Below are 19,557 nucleotides of genomic sequence, written 5' to 3'. Positions count from 1 at the left end.
TTTATTAATTTTACTTTTTTTTAGTACATAGGTAAGAAGAGTATTATAATCAGATCAAATATTTGATGTGCAGATCTTAAAGATATATCCTCTTCTAACACGTTTTTATCGAATGGTCTATCCCTTTGCCTTGATAATCCCTTGAGTGGGTGGGCCAATTTTGCTTTGCCGGCCTCTGATAGCTGTTTACTCAACTGTGCTAAATAACCTATCAGATGTCCCAAAATTACACAAAAGATTTGTGTTTACCTCCATTTGTGTAGTAAAGTGCCATAAACCCTGTTAAAAAAATATTTGACAAATGGTAGTTTTGGGTTAGTAAAAATGGAGTGTTACACAATAAAACAATGTGTTTTTATTTTTAAAAAATATTTCAAAAGAAAAGAAAGTATGCCAGCTACGGTTTGAAAATTTCGTTAAAAATTTAGTTAGAATAATGATTTATTTTTATCAATTATGAAAAGAGAGAAAAATAATTCAGGCAGAATGGACCAATTGATGAGGTTAAACACACTGGTTCTCAAAAAACAAGCGGTTCAAATGTCAATATTGAAAATCCAGGAACATCAATTTGGTGTCGTGGACAAGAATTGCTAATTTCAAGGGCTCTACAGTGTATACTCACTGAAGATCTGTATCTCAATTTTTACTAAGTTCAATTAATGAGAATTTATATAATTTATTCAAGAACTGAAGCCTAATCATTATACACAACGAAGAGAGTTTATAGACTAGCACCAGCATGGTTCTAAAACTTTTGATGATAGTTGCCTATATTTTCCTAAAAGTGCTTACTTTTCATTTATTGAAAAAACCTTCAAAAGCATGAACAAAGATGAAAAGTAAATTTACTTTGCTCATAAGCAAAAATTATGTGTATTCCTACTGGAAAAGTAATTAAATTATTCATAATACAAATACAAAATCATTTAAATTAGACCAGTGTAAATATAGATACATCTTATTGTATTTTGTGTCCATGATTTTAAAAATAGTTCTTGCTTTATTTTATGAAAGTTCTCTTGTAAACTCATTCGCTTATTATTGTTTATTTTTCACTTCTTTGAATATTTCAATAATTATATATCTTATGGAACTCTTCAAATGCTTGATGGGAAGATAATGAAATTGTTTAGAAGGCTATAAAAGATATGTACTGGGCGAATAATAGCAAAGATAAACAAAACATAGTTCATATTGTCTGTTGTTATTGTTAAGCCCTATGAGTGGACATACCAGATATTTTTTATTAGTTCGTTAATTCCATAGAAATGGATAGCAATTAATTATGGCCTTTAATAATTAAATTTCTTTTTGAATACATGTTATTTTCACTTATTTATTAATTTTTTCACTACTTTAAATTTGATTTGAAATTATAAAATTTGATGATCTTTTTTTTTTCTTACCACGTTTCAGTCTCACCAAAGATTGGGTTAGTAAAGGTTCAATTTGATAGTCCCTTTACTTTGGAATGAGTGGTATAAATGGGTTATAGCTTGAACTCTACAACGATGCAACGAAAAATAAGGCTTCAATAACATCATTAATTTTTATAACTATGAATCATAGGAGCAATGAATTAGTGCTGGTAGCCCCACCACTTTTGTATTGCTGTTTACAGTTGGAAGTGGTGAAGATATAAGTATATTAATTGATATTACAGAGCAAGTATATGAATAGTAGTTATTCCATCGAAAACCACATGGTTATTTAAATAACATACTACCTGCATAAAAACCAGTGCTTATTTATTAGTTATTACTTTTATTGTTTGTAATTGTTCCATTATTGTTATAATGCAAATAAAGTTTTTCTAAACAGTGTTACTTTTGGAGTGATTATGTATCTTTAATTTTCTTTTTTATTCTATTTTTTTATCTGATTTTGTTTATTTTTAAGTATTTTGTATGGATTTTTATTTGTAACATTTTGTTTTTAGCAATATATATCTATATATCTTATTTCCTGTATTTTTTTTTTTTCATTGTGTATACCTATGATGTTGCATCTGACATTTAGAAAATATACACTGACAGGTAAACTCTCAAAGTAGCAGCCCATGAAAACACCACAAGTGTATGAGGCTATGAGAGATTGAGTGTGACCTAACCCACAAAATCTTGAAAACTCCAGTATTGCTCTTTTTTTTAATAGTATATTTTAAATAATTCAGCAGATAGCCCTTGATCGCTCCAATGTTTTTAGTCAAAATGAAATGCAATTGTGGTCTAAAATACATTGTCAGTTTGACCACTTTTGCTCACATAGCCTCATAAATGACAATATAATTATTAAAATAATTGGAGAAGTTTGTCGGGGGGTGCGGTCAGCAAAGAACAACATAAATAAACAAAACCATATTTATTTATTTTATGCCTATGGTTTTGTTTATTTATGTTGTTCTTTGCTGACTGCTCCCCCCAACAAACTTCTCCAATCATTAATCTACGGTCAACTATCTACACCTCATTAATTATTAAAATAAATGCTGTAGTATTTTCGAAAATAAAAAAAATGGAAATAAATGATATTAATTTTTTTTTATAATTTAGATTGTTGAAAATTATCAAGGGATAAGGTATGTAACTATTTAAAAAAAAAAAAAAACAGCAAATACAGTACAAAAAATATATATATAATTATTGGATCAAGGAAATAAAAAAAACTTTATGTCCAGTAAGTTAAACACATTTTACTGGAGAAAAAAAATCCTTGTATTAAAATTATGTTGCCACTTTGTAAAAAAAAAAAAATCTTCATAATTTTCCATGCGAGACATTACAGATATGCCAGTATTAAACTGCCCAATCTTTCTTGAACAACGGTATAAGGTTAGTTATTTCATTATTTTCAAGAGGTTTTTCGAATCGTTTTCTTTAATAGTGGTGACAAATTCTACTTTGAGACAAGTTGGAAACAGTTTTTTTCATTAACTGTGACATATTTGGCACTGAACTTTATGATTTTTGAGTTGAAATCAACAGACGTAAGTTCTTATGTATGGCAGGAAGGCGAAGCATTTTTATTTTTTTATGTATTTATAAAAAATATATATATAACAATAATTAATATTATTTTAGTGGTGAAAAATCCCTAATGTCATTCAAAATAGCAATAAATGGGTCTTCTTCTTTATGAAGGTGCCGCCACATAAATTCATACAAATATGAATCTAAATGCTGCTGAACGAATCTTTCATGCTTTTTGTTTTGCCATTTAGCAGAACGCCATAGTCTTTCTATGTGCTGAGTGTGTTCATCACTGTATGGATCAATAAAATTATAACTGTGATTGACTTTGAAATGTTCAAAATTTGCATCTCTCAGTTCTGCTTTATATCCCTTCCAACAGTTAGAAACAATAGTTGATTCTTCTTCGATATTATTTTCTATTTCTTGTAAAAGAGTACTAGCTTCTCTATCCGAAACAGCTACAACAAAACATTCATCAGTTTCTCTACAGATTCCTCCTAAAATCCATTGTTCTGAAAGCAATCTACTGTTTTGGATTTTGCTTTTAGAAAAAAGACTTTCACCTATTTCCACAGTTTTTTCTGGTCCTCCAATTTTTTTCTTCCCTTTGGATAGTATGCTTCGGGCGCACATCTCTCTCAGGAAATTATTCCAATCAACTACAGTTTTCATCGATAAATCTAATTGCTGTTTTCCCCATTTTATTGATGTTAAATTTTGGGACCAACAATAAATAAATCTGAGGGTTGTTGTGAAAGGCAATTTTGATCCTGAAAACCATGTTCCTTTTCTTATTGATATACGCTGGGCACAATGTACACTTCTACACCTCCATTGCTTCATCCCATAAATGGACATATCATGACCATTATCGCAAACTTTTGTAGATGAAATAATTCCGAAATTTTGGAAATATTTTACTGCCATTTCCTCAGTAGAGGGCAATTCCCAAATTTTTATCATTTTTTTAAAAAATAAAACATAAAACTTAAAAATAAACACTACCAATTTTTGGCACAATGTAATATAGATAAAACTGATAAGAAAGTCTATAGTGAATGTTATAACTGTACATTCAATGGTATATGGAAGACTATCCCGTTGAATATTTCAAAGATAGATTAGATTAAAAAAACAAGTGTGGTAAAATTCAAGCGTAAAAAGATCACCCAGAAAGAAACAGGTAAAATTGCTGGTTTATCAATATATAGATGATGGGCGTTCCCCAGCGCTGTTTGGTGGCTGTTATGAGAAACGCTGATAATAGGGGTTTGATACCTGGTTTAACTGTACCTGTTCCAACCCGTTACATTCCTGGAACGGAACTGTTCCACATTACCGATAGCATTACACCAGAATCAATAGGATTCTGTCCAAGAATGTTTATCATGACTAGGTACTAAGTCTCAGTATTGCAAAACATAATATCTTGATATAAAATCAAACCTTCGAACAAACAAGATAATAGAGATAAAACATTTAAATTTGGGTAATCAGTGAAAATGTTTACTCTCATTAAAAAAAAAATTTACTTATGATTGATTTGATTGGTTCATTCATCTCAGATATTTTTCTGATGTTGGTATAATTCCTACTTGAGAAGTACTTTATCATTTATCATGATTTTATTTCACTTCTATTTTTGTATCTTCTTTTTAGTTTAAAAAGAACTAACTAAAGGACCTTGACTGCATGTACAACGAAATCAGCGTTTATTGTTTAATTTTTAGAAATAGTTTTGATGATTTGGACGTATGTGAATTTGAAGGTGGTCAGGGCTTCGGTAAAGAAGAAATAAAAGGTATGATGAAGATTTGATATGATCATCAGCACTGCTACTTCCCTTTAAGCAAATAAGGTAAGTAGTTTGTTTTTCTTCAAAGAGAAAGTAAAGTAAAGCCAAAAAAAGAGTAAAGTTGACCACCCCTATCTTGCACAGGTTTACTTAGACGTAAGTTAAACGTTTTTGTAATTATTTGTAAAAATCGTTGGTATGAACTGAATCTAAAACATAATAAATAATATTTCTAGTAATTTGATTAACTAATACTGAATATTCATTAAACTATTCTTGAAAATTGGTGCTATATATTAGGATAATACCAAATGTAATGTAAACCGAGACGTAAGGTAGGCTTTGCTACTCCTGCAGCACGCCCACTTCACCTCTTTGGCTTCACTTTTTATAGCATCTTACCATCTCCATTATTCTCCTTCCTCAAAGAAAGCTTAGGTCAAACACTATCGTATTTACGCCATTATTTAAACGGCTGAAGCAAAAAGTAAAAATTTTATTGCAACCCAATTCAAATTATCAACTTTTTTTACGTATTATTAATAAAATATTTTAATTTTATTTTTAGAACAAAATATCTGGTATACCTACCTGACAGTTTTTCTATCGTTCAGAAATTCTTTATTCCAAACTCCGGGAAAAAATTATTTTATTTCCAAATGTGACCTTGAGATGGGGAAAAACTTCTTCGAAGAGGCCCTTTATGTGTTTATCATTCATCGCCGGGCTTCACTCTTTAGTTGTATCCTCCCATGTTTTTCCATTTGCGTTAAAATGGCCTTCAATATGTGACTGCATTATTAAAACAAGTATTATAAAACAACTGAAAACTAATGTAAAGGGGTAAGTTATGTTTCTCCATTTCAAAATCGAATTACGTGATATTTATACAGAAAACTAAACCAATTCACTACTCTGTTCTGTTATTATTCAGTAATCCATCTGAAGATGTGAACAGAATTCCAGGACTGTCCTCTGATTCAAGACAATACTTCTTGAATCTCATTATTTATTTTGAAGGAAGATGTCAACGAAGCCTAACCATCTTCAAGATGTTCGGTCAGGAAGACTAGAAAGCGGTTATACATTTTAGACAATGATATTTATCAAGCCTCAAGTTTTGATTCTGGTATATTTTTTAATGGTTTACGTACCTGCTGGTAGATCAATAACCTAATAATTGTCTCAGGAAAATTGAATTTTTCTTCCTCATTTCGTATGTCCTCATTTGGTTTTACAATAAAAATAACATCATAGAAATATGTATGTTTCTATATATTTCTATGCAATTCAGACATAATTATCAATATTTTTGAACGGTTCCTTCTCGAACAAAGTCATTGTGAGCGGTCGTTCTGAAGTTAAGTTATTTGATGTTAACGAATCTAGAGTTTGGAGTTGAGCAATAAAAATGAAATTGTTAGATAAATTATTATTGTGGTTTCTGATTTTTTTCAATACGAATAGATACCGTCTTCATTTCACAATGTTAGATGTTTCTGAAATAAAAGTTTTAGTAGCAGATACTTTTAATGTGTATTCATGAGCTATTCAATATATTAAGTTTTGATTTATCTATCTTTGGTTTTTATTATTCATGTTTGTTACTATTAAATCCCAATAAATGGAAGGGAAGTTAGATTTGGCTTCCAACTTTAGGCAGTTAGCTGATGAGTACATGAATGATAATTTGCCAGGAAAGGCATTCCTTCACTATTTATTATCATTTCAGTTAATGCCAGAGTGGAAAAACGAATTAAGAAGTTCTTTCTCATCTGCACTTTGTAGGTTCTTATGTCTGTTTTAGTCTCTTAATGTTGAACTTAAAACAATATAATCTTACATATTTCTGAAATCAATTAATGTTGTAGGTTCTCTAGGCAGAATTTTAGAAAATCAGGAACGGTACAATGATTTATTCACTTCATATGAACAAGCATTAGCAGTTTTTCCAGAAGATGAAGTGATTCTAAATAATTTGGGAGCTCATCTATGCAGGTAGACTTTTCATAGACAACACATTTTATGATGTTATTCCGGAGCTTTTTCTGATAAGTTTTGTTTTTTGATGATAGTAGCCGATGATATTAAAAGTAACTTACAAAGCCTTTAAAAAGGGGTGGAAAACTTTTTTCATTTTGGAAAAACTGTATTAAAGATCACAAAGAGGAAATTTGTAATCAGCACCCATAGAATATAAAGGAACAAGTTTTCAAAACTTTCTGCTCAGATCCCTTCCTAGATCTCATTTGATTGAACCTCAGTTGTTTCTAAAAGATGTTCTGGATAAAAAAATATATATATATATAATACAAAGGAATTCTCATTGATTTGATATATTTTTTATTTTCATGATTATTGGAGGTCACAAATTTTTAGAACATCTCTAAAACCTTCAACCGATATTTTTTTCTAGTTCCTAATTACTATACGAAGTGATGAGGTTTATAATTGATGGAATCTTCTTTCTTGTTCTAACCGACAATGTTATGTCTTTTTTTTTGCTATATACTGTATACAAACGTTGATTTTCTTTGTTATATACGCAATTTATTTGTTTATAGAGAAATATACATTATCTAAAATATATTAGTATACAATTTTATAGGCTTGAACAGTTGAAAGAGGCATTAATTTATTTCAAGAAGGCATTACAAGTGAATCAGTATTACTTGCCAGCTTATCGCAATCAAGAAATCACAAAAAGTCATTTGGTTGAACGTTGGCATTTCCGAATGCTGAATGATGCAGTAAGGAATGAATCTTATTACAGAGCAATCAGTAAAAAGATTGAAAATAATTTCAAAACTGTCCTAGACATTGGTACTGGTACAGGACTTTTGAGGTAATTATTTATTTGTTGCTTATAATATTTGATTTAATACTTTTGGTACTCTATTACTTTTTATTGAAATTAATAACTTTTGTTTATTTATCTAATAATTTTTACAAATATCATTCATTGCCTTTTTGAAGTTTCAAGTAAGCAGGTGTTTAAGGTACTGGACCTGGAAAGAAGTCAGAACTTGCTTATATTCATGGAATAAAGTGCAGTATGCAGGCAGTCCTTAATAATAATCACGTAAATAATCAATTATTAAATCAGGTCATGTTGAAATTTAAAGTGAAAAGTGAACTCTAAATTTCTTACTTGTAGAGTTCACTACAATCTTTAGTCTAAGCATGGTATTGGAAACATAAATTAAGAAAACAAATCCGAGCTGGTTAGGAAATTTTACTGAAGCAATGATATGGATATCTTTAAAAAAAACTAAAACCTAGATTAATGTCTTAGGAGTATTGAGATTTGCTATTTAAAAATTTAAATATACATTTTTTTCAGCATTTATGCCAGGAAAGCTGGAGCCACAAGCATTTACAGTTGTGATTATTCCCCTACAATGATCTCGATTGCAGATAAAGTTCTCAAAGCTAATCATTTGAAAGATTCGATTGTTCTCATTAATAAACTTTCTAATGAACTCAGTGTACCTGAAGATGTACCACACAGGTAAGATGTGAGTTATAGTAATATTTGTAGTTGAGTTATAGTTATAGTTTATAGATTAATATTTTGTTTAAATAGTAAAGTAAAATAATAATAATAAAATTACAGATTATCTTTGGCCGTGACAGAAACTTTTGATGGAGGTCTTCTGGGTGAACATATTTTACAGACATTAATTCATGCTTGGGATAATTTATTAGAACTGAAAATAAATGAAAATGGAGAAATTTTTCATAGAGTAATACCTCATGGTGCGACTCTGTTCATAACTCCGATAGAAAGTCTTGATGTAGCCAGAAAAAATTACATTTTGCTTTCAAATCGTATTAAAAGATGCAGTTTTACTGAAGGTCTTGATTTATCATTATTGCAGTCATTTGCTTTTTCTACCGAACCATATGACACTGAAAATTTAAAAAATCTTGTTTTTAAATCCCTCGGACCAACACTCCAACTTTTTGAATTTGATTTCAATAATGTCTCACAGTTGAAGAGGTTTTATAGTGGAGATCAAGAAAAACGCTTAGAAATTGAATCAAGCGATGTTGGATTTTTTGATGCTTTGGTAGTTTGGTTTGATTTAATGCTAGACGAAGAAATAACTGTCACATCATCTCCATTATCAAAGAATCGTTGCTGCTGGGAGCAAGCAATCTTTCCAATGAAGAAGCAGAGTTTTATTAGTAACAAATGTTCTATTTCCATATCTGCTTCTTGTAAAGATGGCATACTTTCTGTTAAGACTGACACCAATAGTAATGGAAATTCCACAATATGTTTACCTCAGCCTGTAATACGTTTTTTGAACTGTGAAACATTATTACTTGCATATATACAATTGTTAAAACACATAAAAGATGTGTACAATGAAATTTTGTTACTAGATTTATCTTGGTTTCCATATTTTTCTTTATTAGCCAGTAAATATTTCAATGGGACAATACATTCTTCTAGTCAACATTTGGAAGATTTAGATGTTATAATAAAATCATTAGGATCCAACATTAATAAAAATAAAATAAAACATCAAGAATGGTCAGAAATGTTAACCCATATTGAACAGCCAGATATTAAGTATGACATTATTCTGTTAGACATCTTGACAACAGCTGGGGAAATAGACGAGGAAGTTATATCATTGGTGCCTGTATTGAGGTAAAATTCAATTGTAATAAAGCTTTTGCATTATTATATATTATAAAAGTGAACTGTAATAACAATTTAAATTAATAATTTCCCTAAACATTGTTTACTGTTTTAGGAATCTCCTGACCCCAAATGGATTATTGCTACCGTCAAAATTGACTATACATTGTATGCTAGTTTTTTCAGAAGAATTAGCCAATTTATCCCTTATGAATTCAGGCAAAGATGATTTGAAGATTGCAGAGTATATAAATGAATATAAGGTATTTATATTGCATTAATTATGCATCTATATATTTATCAGTGGGGAAAAATTAATACTCACTCTTTGGAGGTAAAGCACCAATACCAACTTGATCAAGGCAAGTCGGTTTCCCTTTGGAAATAACTACTTCAAAGAATAGAATTAAAAAAAAAACTATTATTTGGTTTATACTACGGTTGCCCAACTTAAGGCATGGTAAGGGTTCAGGATTGGTACACAACCGACCAATAGGTTTAAAAAAAAATTTTATTATTTGAATTTGGTATTACAAAAAAAAAAATCTATTCCTGAAATTAGTATATATATTATATTGATAATAGAAATTTTAAATCAAGTAGAAGGGTGCTAAAAATTGGCTAAGGGAAAAAGGGCGAGCTGGAAGTTCTTGCAATCAGGAAATTTTCCTCTTCTATTCTTGTAGGTTTGGTTCACCATATCTGTGTGAACAATCTTACTCCTACATGAACCTGATTAAAAATAAATATTGTTCCTCTCTCACTTTAACACTTCATTAATCATTGGACAGTTGAAACAGATTTTGAAATCTGCCAAAATAAAATAAATTCGGAAGGCTCTTTAAGGCTTGTGCATTATTTTCTGCTTTAATTGCTTTTTGTATTGAAGTATTATTTATTTATTAATTAAAATTTAACAACATGTCTTTCCTGAAGTAATACTTATATTTTAATATTTTTTACTACTATGATCTTTGATGAAAAAAGAAAAGATTTTGCAATATTCATTTTTATTGTATAAATAATTGTTATCAACCATTTTGATTATGTGTATTCTCAAAATTTACTAATGTAGAAAAGCGTTTGTTTGAAACAATCTTCTCTATAATATAGAAATACTATAGTGAAGGTGGCATGTAATAGGGGAGGTACCAGAACCCTTGTGGCACCCATTTTAAGTGTATCTAATAATAGGTCTATTTTTTCTTTCAGTTCTTTTTAACCTATCTAAATTACTTTAAAAATACATATTATATATGTGGAACATGATAAAACTTTCAGTTTTGATCTCATTCATTATACAATTCAACCAGATGAGTTTTTATGTACCTACAAGTAAAGAAATATTGAGTTAACTAAATCCAAGATGTTCTGACTGGTTGTGATGAGGGGAATGCACACTCCCTACAATCCTACAAGATAAGGAACATGATAGGATAGTGTTTGTAGAAGAAGAGCCTCTGTGATGAAATATGACAAAATGATATTCCTGGAAGAAGAAATGGTTTCGACTGAGAATAACAAGGGAATAGGGACAGAGTATGTTGCAAACCCCTCAACTCGATCAGTCAACACTTCTTGATTAAACTATACTTTTTTATATTTTTATTTTTTTATTCTTTATAGGTTTCCCATATGGTTGATTTCAAGTTAGAAGAATTAGCATTTCAGGAAATGTCAGCTTGCTTTGACATAGCGGTTTTGGATATGAATAACATTATAAATGAACCATATCTCTTTGAAAAAGAATTAGAAATTGACAAAACAGGCTGCATCAATTCTGTTTTATATTGGTTTTCCATGAACTATAATCCTGAAATTAGCTTTTCAACTAGATCTCCAGATTCACACATAAATCAAGCTGCAATGTTACTAGATGATGCAGTCAACATTGAAAAAAACATGAGGATTAAACTTTCTTTGTATTATAATTCAGGTGCAATGAAGTTTGTTGCATCATCTATAAAAAATCTGTGATAACTAGATATAAGTTTGTACAATGTATAATATATAAATAATATATATTTAAATTATATTTTTATATCTTCTGTCATTTAAACCAATGTTTTTATAAGTAGAAACTTTTTATGTTTATTATTCTGATGACCTATTTTATTTTCTACTGGTGAAATAGGATTAATTGAAAATCTTTCTCAATAAGACAAAATAGTACTCAAAAGATAATTTTACTTATATTGTATTTGTTTAGAGCTTTTACTAAAGCTCTACATAAACAATATTAATTTTAGATGATGGCTTAATATAATGATAGCAATCCTGATGAAGGTTTGAAAGTAGAAAAATTAATAAAACATATTTTATTAATTTTCCTACTACAGCAGTACAGTGAATTTTAAAATATTCCAAAGTAATAACTAATCTCCTGTTAGTTAAATCAATCGCTCCCAAAGGGGAGGGTGTCCGCAGAGAGGGCTGGATATGGCAACACATATTTTTGTGAGGATTTATTGCTAAAATGTTTTACTATCTTTAATCATGTTAGTTTGCTAGCTAAAAGGTTTTTAACACATAGATGACTCACATTCCACTTATAAGCTACCTATTTTAAAATATTTTTTTATTTATATAGGGGGACTCTCCTTGCCCAAGTTGGGCCGTTGTTGTCGGTTTAGTTTCCACCTTAGTGGTGTACAGACGTCTTTGGTTTGGGAACCACTGAATTAAAGGGAATATTTTATTTAAAAGCTAATAAAATAAAAAAAAACTGTTACAGTATAGCCATAATAAGTTACATTATATAACAAATACCAATGGATAATCAATGAAAAAATATAATTTTTTCATTTATGCACTTGTAGCAGCATTGTGATTATCTGAGTTTTCAAAAGCAATTACATGATTCCCCAATGACAACTGGAGTCTTTGTAAGAAACAATCCAGACTTATGAAGTTTTTCTCAAACAGTTATATTTATAAAGCTTATACAGTACAAACTGTAGTATTTTGGACAGATTCAGTCGTATAATCACATATGCAAAGGAGTACACTACATTATTGTGTCTCTAGCTTGTTTTTCGATTTTTATTTTTAGTAGTGGGGTTTTCGCTAGCAGCCCCTCGGTTCAACTTGTATCTAAGAGGAAAATTTCTCTCAGATTAGCCAAAAGATAAACAAATATAAGTGAGAAGGATGAACATAAACTGAAGGAGAAAACATTGAGAAATAAAATATAACATTCTATTTCGTTTTCAATGACATTTCTGGCTGATATGTTCCACTTTATGTTAAAAAGCAAAGTAACAAATATTTAATTTTCTAAAATATATATATACATATATATATATCTATCTATCTATACTAAGCAAAAAACACATCTTAAAATTATTACAAAAGCTCAACTTTTAGCAATGAATTCAAAAATACAATCCTTAAAAAAATAAACATGTCATAACAATCAAGAAGAGTGGATTTTCAATATTATTTTCTTATAAATATTTAAATTTCTCGTTTAAATTTCCTTAAATATTTTGAGAGATTTTTTTAATCAGATAACATACCAGTTTGAAAGAGGGTACGCGAAAATGAGGGTTAACGCATAAATCATACACTCAAAAATAATTAAATTCTATACTCTTTTCATAACCATTTTCCATCATACTAGTATCTATATTTACTTCTTCGATAACATCTTCAGATTCACTTTTACTCTGTTTTGGAGACATAAGATCATGAGCAAGTCCAAGAACCCTTTGGGTAGAGGCAGTTAAATTCGAAGATTGATCAAGTTGGTTATAAATAGCAGTTGCTCTCATAAGAATATCATTTAAATCCATATCATATGATAAATCATTCACATGCTGGAACAAAAACATGGTTAAGATCTTAAACAATCTAAAATTTAAGGGTAAAAAAGTTATTAATAAATATGAAAAAAAGAAAAGATAAATAAATCAAAAACAAACTAAGCACACCAACCCAAGTAAGCACTTACCACAAAGAAATAGGGTAAGAAGGTAAGTGACTTACAATCTTCTTTTGTTTGAATAGGGCTGCTCTAATGACAAGATCATGAAACCTTTTCCCCCTAAATTTAACTGAGTTATGCATTATTAGCAATAAAGTCAAGGAAATGGACGGAGGATATAACGCTAGAGAGGTTCAATGAATAATAAATCTGAATTTTTTTTAAACAATAAAAAAAATAATTTTAAACAAATTGAACCTATTTAAATTAGGGGAAAAGCTGGTATGATGATGATGGCTCATCACATAACTTTCACTTACCAACCTATATTGAGTTAAAATTCATCCTCGCTCGTTTTAGAAGAGATATTTTTATACTATTCACTGTCGCAATACTTTAGTACTAATTTATGAAGTGAGCAGTTAAGTTGATAGATTGGCTCAATTCAATTGCAACAGTTTAGAGATAAATACTTTGGGTAATAATTGTCAATATAAAATTTGAACATTTTTCTTTAGCAAAATTATGGCAGAAACATAAATATATCGGTTATCTATTTAGCAATCAGCTAACAAAGAACGATTTTATGAAGTTATCTATCCTGTCAACTAAAAGTCTTATATATTAGATTAAATTAATTAAAAAGGATTAAATATTTAAAACTATGGTCACAAAAAAAAAAAAAATGACTTAAGTATCAAAACTAAATCACTATACGCTCTATCTGTTAGCATAGTCAAATTTATGTTAGGACATACCTTTTATTTAGGTATTTATCGTCATTCTCTATTAGCTTCTATAACTTTCTACGTTAAAATTATCATATCTAAAATCTTTGGCATTCCAATAATACACAATACGTCTACTCTTATTTCCAGAAATGTATTTTCAACCTGAAGAAAATATTTTTTCTCCTAACACCTTAAGTTAATAATTAAATCCCTTCATAGTTTATGTTTATCCAATTTTCATTACTAGTAAAAATGTGAAATGAATAATTACTTCAAACAAACAAAATTAAAGTTATTTAAGAGGAAGCAATTTCGAAAATTCTGCATTTAATTCTTGTTTAAACTATTTCGATGAGGATAAGTCCTTGCTGATATTAAAGACAATTTAATTATATATTGATATACCAAATGTAATCAAAATCGTAGAGCCATTTTTGAGAAAATAAAAAAAAAATTTGAAAAATTGATTCTATACAGTGGCCCGTGGCCCTTCCGATCAGTTGATAATATAAAAAAAAGTTGCAGTCACACTCCACGCATATGTAAATTCAATTTCATATGACTTTTCATTGATTACAAATACAGATTTTTTGCAAGATTGTTATTTGGACTCGCAGGAACTTCAAAATATGTATTTCTACTGAAAACAGGAATTCGAAATTGTTCATCATCGAAATACTTTCTCTTACTATATATGTGATTTATAATAAAAATAAAGATAATAACTGACAGAACACTTTTTCTTCCTGGAAAGGATAAAATCAACATGTGGAAGGAAATGGACTCAGGAGGAGAAGGAGCGGTACTCTCAAAGGATGAAGGAGGTGTGGGGCTGAAGGAAGCATGACCAAAGTTGATTAATCATACCCTCTAAAGGGTTATTTGAAAAAAATAAATTTAGGTAAAAATATTACATTAGGACTATAAAGAAGAGTGGGATATGTTCCCCACTTGATGCTTTGTTCAAATCTGCTTTTACCCCAACAGGGAAAGTTTAAGGGCAAAGTGTAGACCTTCGCATAATTCTAAGCAACTTCATAATATTAATACTTGAATTATAAATCAACTTATAGAGGGAAAAAATCAAAACAACTCCAACTTAAATAAATTATCCTCTCCTCTGTTGTGTTGATTTTAAATTTAAAAAAAAATATATCTACCTTTAATACTTCACTCAGCCCATTACCAGCAGTCATGAGCTTAGATTTTTCTTTTTCTAAAATAGCTACACATATAAGTAAGTGGAAATTAGAGCAAGGAAGACCAGTCCATAAGACCTGAAAAAAAAGTTGATATCAATATTATTGTCATAGTGATAGTCAAAAGACCAAAGAAATAGAGTTTTTACAAAATTTGTCAATAGTCTTCGAGGCACTCAGCTTAAAAAAAAGGTATTCCACTCGCGTCCATTTAGTCATACCAAAAAGAACAGTTTTGAAATAATTTAGTTACAACTTTCCCAATTTTTTATTTATCAAGAGATTGAATATAGAAAATCCTACATGTTTTTTATTTTTAAAAAAGTTTTATCTTCACTTGCACCTATGTCACTTAGTCAGGTTCTAACAGCATTTCAATATCTTTTATAGTATGAAATGAGGTTTGAACCTTGTCATGTCAAAGGAAATAAAACACTTTTTTTTCTTATTAACAGAAATTGAAAATGAATTTTTTGTATCTTTAGAACAGCCACAATTTTTGTAGGTAGCATGATCTGACTGGAAAACTCTCATTTGTTTATCGGCAATGCAATAAAGAGTCAAAAAAGTTCTATCAAAGTTTTTATCAGATGATGTCAATTTTCTTTGCAAGAGTTCCTGGGACTGTAAACAGTTTGCTTCTTTGGCTTGAAGAAGTAATATTTAAGGATTTTTAAAATTTTTTCAAAAAAGAGGCGTTGCACTGAAATTTCGATAGTAGGATTTTAGATACTTACCTCCCATAAAACATTGACATCTTCCAAGGTAAATTCTCTTTTAAACCAGACAAGAAGCCAACGAAAGCAGAAACACATGCTACCTGAGTCATGACTATCTAGATAGGTTGCTAAGTCTGGTGCAACTGCTGTCAACAGTGTATGCAGTTGGCTTAACTGTTTTTTCATTCCCGATTGATCTTCATCAAAATTATGGTACTGAAATGAAAAGAAGAAACCATAAGCCATGAAGAAACAAAAACTGTAATGGAATAGTAACATTGTTATAAATAACGAATGCATATAGCAAGTGTCAGCTTAAAAGCAGCATATTTTTATTGCCTATGTTTACACTTTAACAGTAAATAATTACATGGAAAATCAGACACTAAAAATGACAGTGTTCAAAAAGAATGAATGGTATTTATTCTTTGAATTACTATGAGAAGAGTTGGTTCTCGGGAGGAAGGAGAAAGTTTAGATACAGCCCTGTTCATGGAATTTTAGCAGCAATGGAACCCTTAACTGGTCAACAATAAAAGGGTCCATTGACATGAAACGAGTTTCATCCATACTAAAATTCCAATATGAGAACTGCGTTGTACAATCTGTCCCTCTCTCTTATGAACCCGTGTTACTCTTAGAACTTTTAAGAGAAAATAATTCTCACTGTTTATGAAATGCCATTTAGACAATATTTTTCCATTATGACCGCATTATAAATAAATAATTTTCCTCAAAGATCTTTGATTTTTTATTTTTGTTTAACTTTTAAATAGCACTCAACCTTTTTGGACATCCTGTATATGATAAAATATATACTAATAATTAGTTTGTACTAAGAGTTATCAATTCTGTTTATATTAATAGTAGCCGATTCTACTATAACTCTTTCCAGTGGATTTAATGCTACTTGTATGTGAAACAGGACATTAAGCAGTTATAAAACATTAAAACTTTTATTGAAAATATTGAGGATTTCATTCTAATAAAGTTAATATAGGGAATTTATGGCAACCACTGAATCAGATCGTAACTGTCAGAAGCTGGTCATAACTTATGAAAACAGTACTAGAATTTCCCATATACTATTAAAGTGAAAAGATTAATAATAATAAAAAAACAATCTTACCATTATATTCATGAAACCAACAAAACACCAGAACGCCTCAACTTCATTAGCTAAAATAGCCAAAATTGGAGAAAGTAAATCACTCATTCCTTGAACATAGCCCAAATCAAAATTATACATTACATAAGTCATAAGTATATGAGAGAGCAGTTCAAGATTTGGGTTGTTTGCACCTGCATAAAATGGCATAGTCCTATCGGTCCTATTGACGTCTTTTTCTGAAAAAAATCTCATTATTATTATTATAATAAATATTTCGAATTATCTAAGTTTTGAAATAAACAAGAATATATACAGGCTATATCTAATATTACCTACCAACAAGACTTTTTTTGTCTCGGAAGAACGTGAATCGTGACTCTTGATCAGCAGACATTGTCGACCACTGTGCCTTCATTCGTTTATACTCTTCAGATTTCTCATTCAAAATTTCTTCCCTTTCTTTTCTAGTAGAGTTCCAGGGGTATAAGCTTAACAAATATTTCCATAGCTCAGGTCGCAAACTAGGAGTGATTCCCTATGGAAGTAAAATCATGAAATACATTTACCATCTAACTGAAATTATCATGCAAAATGGACTCTTAATTTGTACAAACATAACACTGCACTGTGGTAAACAGGAAAATTAATAGCTTCAATGAAATGCCATCAGAGAGCACTAATTTACTGAATTCTGAGTTGGCATATTCTGGTCTCACATGGCACAATCCCACTTCATTTTAGGGCAATTTAAACATATGGACAAATCTTTCCACTAATCATTACTTGAATCCTCCATTTTTCAGAGGATTATAGAAAACAATACATCATAATTAATATACAACAGACTAAGCATGTTTGTAGAACCAAGGATCATATGAATGAATTGTAAAATTGGAGGAATTGAAAAACTGGAATTCAGCAGCTGATAACTTTTTTAATTTATAAAACTCATCAAAAAACTTAAGTTTGTTAACTGTAGGAATCTAATAATAAAATTAGACCAATATAGATAAAAAATTATGAATGCATTATTTATATTTGGGCCATTGCAAGAATTTATTGATAAATTAAGTCAAAACTTTATTATTAAATTATATATATAAATAGTTGACTGTATAATTTCAAATTATGGAGAAGATGGTCAAGGTGCGGTCAAAAGAGAAACAAAAATAAAAAAATAGTTGTTAAATATTTTTTTTTTCTCTTTTGACCACAACCCTGATGATCTTCCCCATAATTAACTTCAAATATTGGCCTAAATTTTGTCATGGTGATTATATTTTATTTGCACTTCTGTTTATTGTAATATTATCATAATTTCTGTATTTTATATGATTGTATTGTTGATTTCATTTTATTTATGGAGGGTGTTAAGCACATTAAATTCAAATACTGGGACAAATATACCCACAGTGATGTGATCAATGACAATATACATAATTGTCTCAATAATGTGACCTCACTAATGTAACTTTCCTATGGTCTCTGTTGTTCTACACAGCAAGGTAAGATAGATAGATAATAGATTATATCTCTGTTTTTGATCTGCTATGTTATGCGATATCTGAGGTCTGGGATCAAAAAGATCTACAGGTCAAGGTATTATTGCTTTAAAAGTTAAAGAGATAGCTATTCACATTTTAACCGGCGATTATTTGAAAATAAATGAGTAAAACTACAGTCTTATAAATGGCAAATTAGGTAAGCCTTCATTTATTAAAACAGGAGTTTTTCAATTGCATTTCAGTCAAGAGTAGAAGATATGGCAATAAGAAAAGAAGAAATGGGAGAAATCTGCTCTGAAAATGTGATTATTACAATAATTTTAATATCACTTACTCCAACTTATGGTTATTTCAAACATCAAGTGGTATTATTTCTAAATATTGATCTAATGAGAAAGGAGTGTAGAGCACATAATAATCATGCCTTGTTTTGAATTTAGTAATTTAGGCCACTTTAGGATTAATTGTCCAGGATTTAACTGTAATCTTCATAGAAAGGAATTCAAAATTAAGGGTCACTATTGCTAGAGGATAGGGGCATATTAAGAGAATTTCTATAAATTCAAAATGGACAACCCTAAGCAGAATAGTTTATCTGGTGTTTCTAGGAATAATGGAGCTTTTATTATTGTATTTATGCATTTGTTTATGAATTAAAAAAGCTAAACTTGGTTAATTGGAGCTACTGAACATCTATGTTAAAGCAGAGTTTTTAAAAATAAATTACAGGACCATAGAGGCTGAAGGGCATGCGAAATTTGGAGATTGAAAAACCATAAAAGCTGAAAGAGTAGAAGACATTAAATTTCATGGTTACTTAGATGAGAAAGACTTCATTAATTACTTCACATAAGGAAGAAAAAGTTTCTGCAGTTGGACTTTAAAGTGGAAACCAATGCTGCACTTGCTGGGAAGAATACTGAACTGTCTGTAGAATGAAAAG

General features: G+C 29.7%; 3 protein-coding genes across 5 annotated transcripts in view; 1 reads left to right on the top strand and 2 right to left on the bottom strand.

Annotated features, from left to right (window-relative positions):
- Positions 1-3,074: 3,074 nt before the first annotated feature.
- On the bottom strand, positions 3,075-3,938 carry LOC136797027 (uncharacterized). The gene has a single exon (XM_067052442.1). It carries the CDS (start codon positions 3,936-3,938, stop codon positions 3,075-3,077), a length of 864 nt encoding a protein of 287 aa, XP_066908543.1.
- Positions 3,939-4,703: 765 nt separating this feature from the next.
- LOC106687501 (protein arginine N-methyltransferase 9) lies at positions 4,704-11,459 on the top strand. 2 transcript variants are annotated; one of them, XM_067052443.1, is made up of 7 exons: positions 4,704-4,833; positions 6,642-6,768; positions 7,379-7,615; positions 8,114-8,281; positions 8,387-9,433; positions 9,540-9,687; positions 11,051-11,459. In XM_067052443.1, the coding sequence occupies exons 3-7, from the start codon at positions 7,506-7,508 to the stop codon at positions 11,399-11,401; spliced, it is 1,824 nt and encodes a 607-aa protein (XP_066908544.1). In that variant the 5' UTR covers positions 4,704-4,833; positions 6,642-6,768; positions 7,379-7,505; the 3' UTR covers positions 11,402-11,459. The 2 variants fall into 2 exon arrangements, with proteins under 2 accessions (XP_066908544.1, XP_014286911.1); XM_014431425.3 differs by lacking the exon at positions 4,704-4,833 and adding an exon at positions 6,091-6,554.
- Positions 11,460-12,600: 1,141 nt separating this feature from the next.
- Positions 12,601-19,557, bottom strand: part of LOC106687508 (TBC1 domain family member 15) — an 18,535-nt gene continuing 11,578 nt past the window's right edge. For both annotated transcript variants that reach the window (XM_067052445.1, XM_067052444.1), the window contains 5 exons: positions 17,446-17,644; positions 17,128-17,345; positions 16,017-16,214; positions 15,241-15,357; positions 12,601-13,242 (listed from right to left, as the gene is read on the bottom strand). In XM_067052445.1, coding sequence (XP_066908546.1) covers positions 12,994-13,242; positions 15,241-15,357; positions 16,017-16,214; positions 17,128-17,345; positions 17,446-17,644 — 981 coding nt within the window. In that variant the 3' untranslated portion in view covers positions 12,601-12,993. The remainder of the gene's footprint in view (positions 13,243-15,240; positions 15,358-16,016; positions 16,215-17,127; positions 17,346-17,445; positions 17,645-19,557) is intronic.

The sequence above is a fragment of the Halyomorpha halys genome, unplaced genomic scaffold, assembly GCF_000696795.3.
Source record: "Halyomorpha halys isolate HHAL.00 unplaced genomic scaffold, Hhal_1.1 Scaffold972.1, whole genome shotgun sequence".
NCBI classification, from domain to species: Eukaryota; Metazoa; Arthropoda; class Insecta; order Hemiptera; family Pentatomidae; genus Halyomorpha; species Halyomorpha halys.
The sequence above is the reverse complement of the archived record's forward strand: the minus strand, read 5'-3'. Positions and strand labels throughout refer to the sequence as shown.